At 46.1% G+C, this 9171-nt stretch overlaps 1 protein-coding gene across 1 annotated transcript in view; it reads right to left on the bottom strand.

Moving 5' to 3' along the window:
- Window positions 1-1442, bottom strand: part of MAPK15 (mitogen-activated protein kinase 15) — a 7303-nt gene extending 5861 nt beyond the window's left edge. The window contains exons 1-2 of the mRNA XM_023741615.1: window positions 1374-1442; window positions 172-270 (exon numbers count right to left, since the gene is read on the bottom strand). Coding sequence (XP_023597383.1) covers window positions 172-270; window positions 1374-1442 — 168 coding nt within the window. The remainder of the gene's footprint in view (window positions 1-171; window positions 271-1373) is intronic.
- Window positions 1443-9171: the final 7729 nt, after the last annotated feature.

Raw genomic sequence — 9171 nt, 5'->3', positions numbered from 1 at the left:
ACTCACCTGCCCTCACCCACTCCTCCCATCACTCACCTGCCCTCACTCCCCACTCCTCCCCATCACTCACCTGCCCATAGCCCCCCTTTTCCCCATCACTCACCTGCCCTCACCCCCCCTTCCCCATCACTCACCTGCCCTCACGCCCCCCAACTCTTCCCCATCACTCACCTGAGCATCGGTCTTGTCTCTAAAGGCATCAAAGATTTTCTTGATGGCCACAACCGTGCCAGTTCTCCGATCCACCGCCTTCCACACAATGCCATAGGCCTAGGGAGGGGCAGTCACCTGCTGGGCACAGGGTCAGCCTCCTGTCCAGCCATCCCCTACCCACCCAGATTGTCCCCAGCGGACCGAAGGCTCTGCTCTTCCCCGGCTCTGGGGCCCTGGGAGGGCCAGAGGTGTGGTGAGGGGCTGTAGTGAAGGGCGAGGACCCCACCTCACAACTGCAGGCTGCCCAGCCTGCTGCCTGGGACTCTGGCACCTTCCTGAGGGGGGTGATGGGATCAAGGGAGATGAGGGGGTGAGACACGGAGGCTTCCATGGGGAGGCTGTGGGGGGGGGGTCTGGGAGGAAATGAGGTCAAAGATGGGAAGATCTTCGCAGGAGGCTGAACCTGGCCCTGGCCTGGGGGACAGCCACTCACCTCTCACGACCCCATCTAGCCGGTCCTGGTGGCTCCCTTCCCGACTACTTCCTACCACCCCTCCTGCCCGCCCCTCATAGTCTATCCTCAACAGAGTGGCAGAGTAAGCCATCTAAATTAGCCTGTCACTCAGAGTAAAAGCTGAAGTCCCCCACAGCGGGACCCTTCATCACTCCCCGGCTCACTCCGCTCCAGCCCTGCAGCTCCGCTGTTTCCCCATCAGCCAAGCAGGTTCTGGCCTTGGGGCCTTCACACCTGGAATGCTCTTCCTTCGCCTTTACCCCCCCGCACCCCCCCCCCACGGTCACACTCAGTATCTCAGGGCTTCCTGGGTCGGGGAGCCCTGCCAGCCTAAGGCTGGGATTCACTCCCCTCTTATCGACTGAAGCAGACGGGCCTGGCCTCCCCGGGGCGTCCTGTGGGTGAAGGAAGAGGCGGCCTGGGAGGAGGGGACGGTGTTGGGAGGGCAACAGGATCGCTTGGGCCCGAGACCTCCGAGGACCGCGACTGCCACCTGCCGCCCGGAGCCAGGCCCCTGACAGGTCCCCTGGAAGTAGGCACTGTTAGCGTCTGCTACCCAGTAAGGAAACTGAGGCGCAGAGCGGTGGGGTGGCATGCCCAGTCGGTGGAGGAGGAGGACGTGGGCCCAGGAGTCGCTCGCGGCCCGCACTGGCCTCTCCCACGGAGCTGCGCCCCCTCCCCGACGCCCCGCGTCCCCGGCGCTCACGCCCTTGCCGAGCCGCCGCCTGGGCAGGTATCTCTGCGCGACGTGCGGGTCCATCTCCGCCGAGCACATGCCGGCTGCTCGCCGGACGCCGGGCCACCCTAGGTTCCGGCCCGCAGACACCGCTCGAGCTGTTTTCCGGTTGCCCTGGGAACCGACGGCGGCGCCTGCGCTGCCGGGGTGGGGCGGGGCCCGGGGCCCAAGCTCCGCCCTGTCCGGGCGGTGCCGGGGCTGGTCCAGGCCCGCCCCCCTGGTGCCGCCCCTCGGGTCGGCGGCGCGGCGGCGGAGGCGGCGGGACTGGCGCGGCTCGGAACCCTGGCTGCCTCCTGGCCGCCGCCCACCGTGCCCAGCTGGACCACCCTAGCAGGTGCCCTGAGCCTCCCCATCTCCGGCGCTGGGAGCCGTCTGCAGCCTCCTGAGCCCTCGCTGGGAGCCCTGGGCCTTTGCACGAGCTCTTCCCGCTGCCTGCCTGACCTCTCGGCCCTCCACCTAGTTGTTGAGATCCGCCAAGGCAGTCTGGATGTTTAGGGCGCTCCTCGCGGACAGCGCCATCCATTCCGGAGTTGTCTGGGGCCAGGGGTCGCGCCCTGTCCCCGCAACAGCCACAGCGCCTGCGAGCCTGGACTGAGCAGGTTCCGAGGCCGCGAGGGGCCCGAGACCTCCAGGGGTCCCTCCAGAATTGCACAGCGTGAGGGCAGAGATTTCAGGGCCTGGGCTTGGGGGGGAAGTGGCCAGGACAGGGAAGCTGGAGGAGGGCGCTGCTGTGCTCAGGTCACAGACGGTGATCAGAGCCTCAGAGGAAAAGCCGGGCCAGGGGGCTGGGGCGGCGGGGTGGCCACGGAAGGAAGGGGGAGCTGAAGCCTTTGGAGACTGGAGAGCATCGGAGGTGACAGCTAGGGCAAAGGCTCCGAGGTGCACTAGGACCACAAGGCGGCCCGCGTGACTGGAGCGCTGGGACAGCGACCAGGAGCTGGGAGAGGGAGCAGGGACGGCTGTTACTGTGAACTGAGGGGGGATTCGCAGGGCTGTGAATACACTTGGCGGAGGGGCTGGAGGACACACCAAAGGGGTGAGGGTGGAAGCAGGGAGACCAGGGGAACGAGAGGAGCGTGGCTCCAACCAGGGCGTGTGGAGGGGCGAGGGTGGCTTCTGGGTGCAGGAGAGCCCCTAGGATTTGCTGTGGGATGGGCGGTGGGTGTGAGAGAGAGGAATCACATGACCTCCAGGTTCCTGGTCAGACGGGGTCTAGGACGGCGCAGGCTCAGATGGGGAAAACTGTGGGTACAAGGCCGGATTAAGGCATGTGAGGGCCCTAAGCATTGATAACCGGTGATGCCCCCTCCTCTGCTTACTCATGCATTCCAACGGGACATGTGAGTTATATATATACATGTGTATATATGTGTGTGTCTGAGCTATCACCATGTAACTTCTTTTAAAATGCAACTATAATATTAGCGATTGAACGCAAAAGTGATCTATGCCATTTTAGCTGAACGATATTAACTGGATTATAAAATTTGAGTGAATGCAGGGTACTAAGCGACCGCATTTTCTACAAAAAGAATATTCCACATATTCTACAACAAAGAACATAAGTCAGTGAACTTAGTTGTTTCAACAAGCAGTGTAAAATTCTGTTGATCTCCTACAACGAAAAATTGACCCTTCGCCAGCTTTGCTTTAAATGGCTCATACTTCAGTTTTGATACTTGTTTTGTAATAAATGCTATAATTATAAATGAACAAATCAAAAGATACTGTAAAAGAAATTTAATGATCAGAAAACAAATATTACAACAAATTATCGTATTTTATTTTTAGATAAATCATCTCTAACATACTATAATTAAAAACATTTCTTTCTATTCTTTGCTCTTACAAACTCTTCGGTAATTTCATCACACTTAAGCTGCTGAACAATATCTACTTCCACACGTAATAAGGATAATGAATCGAGTCTTGTCCAGTGAGGGTTTTTGAGTCTCTTTAGGGATGAAAATGATCGTTCTGTTGTGCAGTTTGTGGTCATTAAAGTTAGGGATACGTGTCAAGGAATTTCAACATTGGGAAATACGCGTTGTATTTTATCTTCTATTATTGAATCATACGTGCCTACACGAGTAAAATGTCTTTCCTGAATCTGTAAACTTAATTCTCATGTAAGAATGAAATTGTCGCCCTTCTCAGTAAAGGTTTGCATTTAAGTCACCGGGGTAAACCTGCGCTCATTTCTTAGATGCCTTCATGCGCTCTTCACCAGGTATGGCCACGGTCTTTAAAAAGCAAAATCTATCTGAAAGAACTGCATACACTTCAGCCCTTCGTTTCATGCAGGATTCAAGTGTGTCGATGATGTAGTATGTGGTTACCAGAATCGCTCTCTGCCACTCAATGATACTCCTGGAGCACTTGCATCATATACTCGTTTCTTTCTAATGCTTCTGCGAAGGCGAACTGCTTAATGATCAGTATTTGGCACCATTTGTTTTGTTGTGTTTTCAAAGTTTTCAAAATCTTCTCTTAAATTATGTAAATGCTCTGCGCTATGGATTGAATTGTGTCCCCCCGAAATGTGGGTCAAATTAACTAGGCTATGCTTCTCAGTATTGGGTGCTTGTCCTCTGTTTCGTGATCTGACCTAATTATCCTAGGTGTTATCAATCCTAGCCTCTATGATGTTAATGAGACAGGACTCAATCTACAGGATTAGGTTGTATCTTGAGTCAATCTCTTTTGAGATATGAAAGAGAGAAGCCAGCGGAGAGGGGAGGGACCTCATTACCACCAAGCAAGAAGAGCCAGGAGCAGAGCGTGTCCTTTGGACCCATGGTCCCTGTGCTGAGAATCCACTAGACCAGGGAAAGATTGACGACAAGGACCTTTCTGCAGAGGCAACAGACAGAGAAAGACTTCCGCTGGAGCTGGCACCCTGAATTCAGACTTCTAGCCTCCTAAACTGTGAGAAAATAAATTCCTGTTTGTTAAAGCCATCCACCTGTGGTATTTCAGTTATAGCAGTACTAGATAACTAAGACACGCTGTTAATGACTAATAGAGACCTGTGCATCTCTTTAAATTTACTTCTGAATCTTGGAGAGCTTGACTCATCCAATGAAAACTCTGCAATATATTTTTCCACAAAAGCAACATATATGCACACTCTGCTGTTTGCATTTTGTTGGCGATGTTCTCAGCTTCTCTTTTGGTGTCTCCTTTTTGTGTCTGGTCTTCAGCAATATTTTCTAAGGCAGCTAGAATCTGAGTGTACGATTCCAGGATGGCTCTCGGTGCTACAGCATGCGCTTGCCAATATGTATTAGAAAGAAATTTTAATACTCAATCATTGCCTAAATATGTTTTAAAAACTGCCCATCGGTGAGTAGAAGCTGCAAAAAATGTATAGAATAACTGAACAGTAGGGAAAAAAATCAACTTCTTTTGGAAAACAATCTACTGCGCTACATCCTGCAAGATTAAGTGAATGCGCAGCACATTGTTTGAAAATGGCATATTCATTACACTCTAAAATTTTCTGTTGCATGCCTTTATAACGCCCTGACATATTGGCAGCATTATCATAGGACTGGCCTCTGTGCTTAGGAAAATCAATTTTGCAGACTTCACATAAATAGTGAAGTACTTGATCTGCAATTTCTTCACCGGTATGACTTTTCCATCTATTGGAGCTATGTATCTTAAAACAATACTTAGCTGATCTGTATGAGAAAGATCAGAGTGAAATCTACAGCCAAACTGAAATATCGATCTATAATTATTTCACTGAAAATAGTTGATCAAGCTTTATCACTTATTAAGTTTATTAATTTTTCACACATTATTTTAGACATATACGATGGATTGCCTTTTCTTGTGTTAACATATTTTGAGATGTAACCTGCTAAAAATGGATCAAACTGAGCAACAAGTCAAGTAAACCCCCCGCAATTTCCATTTTGTGGGGATCCAACCACTTCCTTTCTTCCTCGAAAAGATAGTCCACATTCAGCGATTGTTATAATGACAGCAACAATGCCTTGCAAAATAACTTTCCAATACTCATGTTCTCAAAAATTTGTGTTTCCAGTTCATTAGTTCAGCCGAAATCATGTCTTCGGTTTAAATATAACAACATACAATCACTGTGTATTGAACTGTTTTCATGTTTATCAATCATATTCGAGTTGTGCCAATCGCTAAATCTGTCTGTAGCAAATCGAGGATTAAAATGATTTAGGACTGAATAGTTTGCAAACAAAACAATATACAGAGCTGACTGATGGAGAATAGAGTAGCCACCTCCTCTTATAATTCTTATCATTAGCTTTTCACCCTAGAAATATATTCTGGATACAGAACCTTGTTTGTTTACCATCCATAAATTTTCAGATGGTCCACTGTGATCGTGACAATTACTTGGCCCTCTTTTGATCCAGTAATTTACATCATTAGAGGAAAAATTATTCCACAAAGCAGAATCTGTATTTCAGTTATTTACAGGGTCTGCGGATTCGACAATTTCAGATTCTAAAATAGTTTCACTTTCTACGCCATTATTTTTACTACTGCAAGGAATGGATGCAGAATTTGGAACAAATTCTGTTATATTTGTATTGCTATTAGTAATTTTCCCCCAAGCGTCTGTCAATTTGTCGTACTGTGTGGGGGCTGGCATGTTGCTGTGTTGCTGGAAGCTATGCCACCGGTATTCAAATACCAGCAGGGTCACCCATGGAGGACGTGTTTCAGCTGAGCTTCCAGACTAAGACAGACTAGGAAGAAGGACCTAACATTCTACTTTCGAAAAAAATTAGCCAGTAAAAATGTATGAGTAGCAGCGGACCATTGTCTGATATAGTGCCCAAAGATGAGCCTCTCAGGTTGGAAGTCACTCAAAATGTGAGTAGGGAAGAGCTGCCTCCTCAAAGTAGACTCAATGTTAATGACTTGGATGGAGTCAAGCTTTCAGGACCTTCATATGTTAATGTGGCACGACTCAAAATGAGAAGAAGTAGCTGCAAACATCCATTAATAATAGGAAAATGGAATGTACGAAGTATGAATCTAGGAAAATTGAAAATTGTCAAAAATGAAATGGAACGTATAAACATCGATATCCTAGGCATTACTGAGCTGAAATGGACTGGCGTTGGCCATTTTGAATCGGACAGTCATATGATCTACTATGCCGGGAATGACAAATTGAAGAGGAATAGCGTTGTATTTGTCATCAAAAAGAACATTTCAGGGTCTATCCTGAAGTACAATGCTGTCAGTGATAGGATAATATCTGTATGTCTACAAGGAAGACGAGTTAATATGAATATTATTCAAATTTACGCACCAACCACTAAGGTCAAAAATGAAGAAATTGAAGATTTTTACCAACTTCTGCAGTCTGAAATTGATGGAACATGCAATCAGGGTGCATTGGTAACTACTGGAGATTGTAATGTGAAAGTTGGAGACAAAGAAGGAGGAGTTTTATTTGGAAAATATGGTCTTGGTGATAGAAACAATGCCAGAGATTGCATGATAGAATTTTGCAAGACCAACAACTTCTTCATTGCAAATACCTTTTTTCACCAACATAAACAGCAACTATATACGTGGACCTCGCCAGATGGAATACACAGGATTCAAATTGACTACATCTGTTGGAAGAGACTGGGCCGACTGCAGAACAGATCGTCAATTGCTCATATGCAAGTTCAAGTTGAAGCTGAAGAAAATTAGAACAAGTCCACGAGAGCGAAAGTACGACCTTGAATATATCCCACCTAAATTTAGAGACCATCTCAATAACAGATTTGATGTGTTGAACACTAATGACCAAAGACCAGAGGAGTTGTGGAATGATATCAAGGACATCATACATGAAGAAAGCAAAAGGTCATTAAAAAGACAGGAAAGAAAGAAAAGACCAAAATGGATGTCAGAAGAGACTCTTAAACTTGCTTCTGAATGTAGAGTAGCTAAAGAGAAAGGAAGAAATGATGAAGTAAAAGAATTGAACAGATTTCAAAGGGTGGCCTGAGAAGACAAAGTAAAGTATTATAATGACATGTACAAAGACCTGGAGATGGAAAACCAGAAGGGAAGAACACGCTCTACGTTTCTCAAGCTGAAAGAACTGAAGAAAAAATTCAAGCCCTGAATTGCATTTAGCTACTTGATGTAAAGCTGGTGAAAGAAAGAGATGAGCTCAGGGCTTCAGAGTCAAAGCTCAAGCACTGCATAAACGACCTCAAAAGTTTCCACTTGTGCCTTGAAAGAAAGCTTTATTTCTTGTAGTAACAGAGCTGATATTGCTGAGAACCAAACCCAGAGTCTTATCGTAAGAGTGGCTGAATTACAATGCCAACTCAATTGCCAACTTCAAGAAGTGTCTGAAGTTAAAGTGAGGGCATTGATTTGGAAGAAATGGGATCCTGAAACTTGGAATGGGGACATATGGGCAGATAATCAGGAAGTTGGAGACACTGAGCCCCTAAATTCCATTGAATCACTTGCTCTAGGGTAAAAACACCACAAAGTTTAGTAAAGGAAAAAGAACACTTTTATTCGGTATATATTCAAAGAGGCAAAAGTAGGAAATGGACACGCATGCTGCCAGAGCCATGTCTGTCTGAGTCCAAGGAATAGTACAGAGTAAGCAAAAGTGGGAAAATGAACAAGCATGCTTCTAGAGCCATGTCTGTCCAAGTCCAAGGAATATTACAGAATTATCAGTATAAATTAACATTACAAATGGGCAAAACCATTGAAAGCTTCACCTTTTCACAGACTGGCTAGAAACTGCCAAAACACCATAATCCTACATTTTGAATTGTCTTTCTTAATAATCATTCGCACAGGTTTCAGTAATGAGAGTCATGAGGGTTTTCATTGGTTCAACTAATTTTCTATTCTCTGGTCATAGAAAAAGATAAGAGTCAAAGTCTTTTGTGCTCTGTTTGATTAATTTATAAGAAAGGTTCCCTAAAAAATGTTTTTCAAGATTGTCCTAGCTATTGTCTTTATTATACCTCAGGGCCCAGTTTATGTGTCCTTGTCAGTCCTTATGAGTCCATCTCCAGCTGGTTCATATACTCTATGCTCAAAGACAGGCAATAATGGCTCTAATATTATCTCCTAAATCATTCCCTCCTTTTGGTCAGAGATTGGAGATATCACACTCATGATCAATACCTGGACTTTATGGGGCTCCTAGATGGCGGCCATGGCAGGCTCTTTAAACTCATGGTGCTAGTTTTCCACCGAATATCATCTGGTTTTTCACCAGGATCTTAAGTAAGAGCGATGTTCTCATCAATCGCATTGCCAAAAAGAGCAGACTCAATGTACATCAACATTTTAGCCCAAGGCCTTCTTAAGTGTGTAAGAAAATAGAAGATAAGTTTTATTATGCCTAATACTATCAGGATACAGACTAAGAATATTACTATTCTTTGCAGTAGTGATTTAGCTCATGTACTTATTCTTTATGGTAACTAACAAAATACATCTGGTGTTTGTAAGAGTGTTACAGTGTGTAACCAAGTACCTTGCTGTCTAATTCTATGTATATCCAAATGCAACAAGAGGTATTTGCTACAGCACAGACTACACTTTCTTGGGTTAATAAAAATCTAAGGCTATTCTGTTACATCATGTCACCTTGACTTAGTGAGGTCAGAGATTGCTGTTGTGCTTCCATCCCACTAGCAACTTCATCTATTTGTCCCATAGTGATTGACAAATTTCTTAAAGATGTCTCCAATTCAACTATACTATAAATAGGAATTAAAGCTACCAACCC

The sequence above is a fragment of the Trichechus manatus genome, unplaced genomic scaffold, assembly GCF_000243295.1.
Source record: "Trichechus manatus latirostris isolate Lorelei unplaced genomic scaffold, TriManLat1.0 scaffold00185, whole genome shotgun sequence".
Classification (NCBI taxonomy): Eukaryota; Metazoa; Chordata; class Mammalia; order Sirenia; family Trichechidae; genus Trichechus; species Trichechus manatus.
This window is presented reverse-complemented; position numbering and strand designations above follow the sequence as displayed.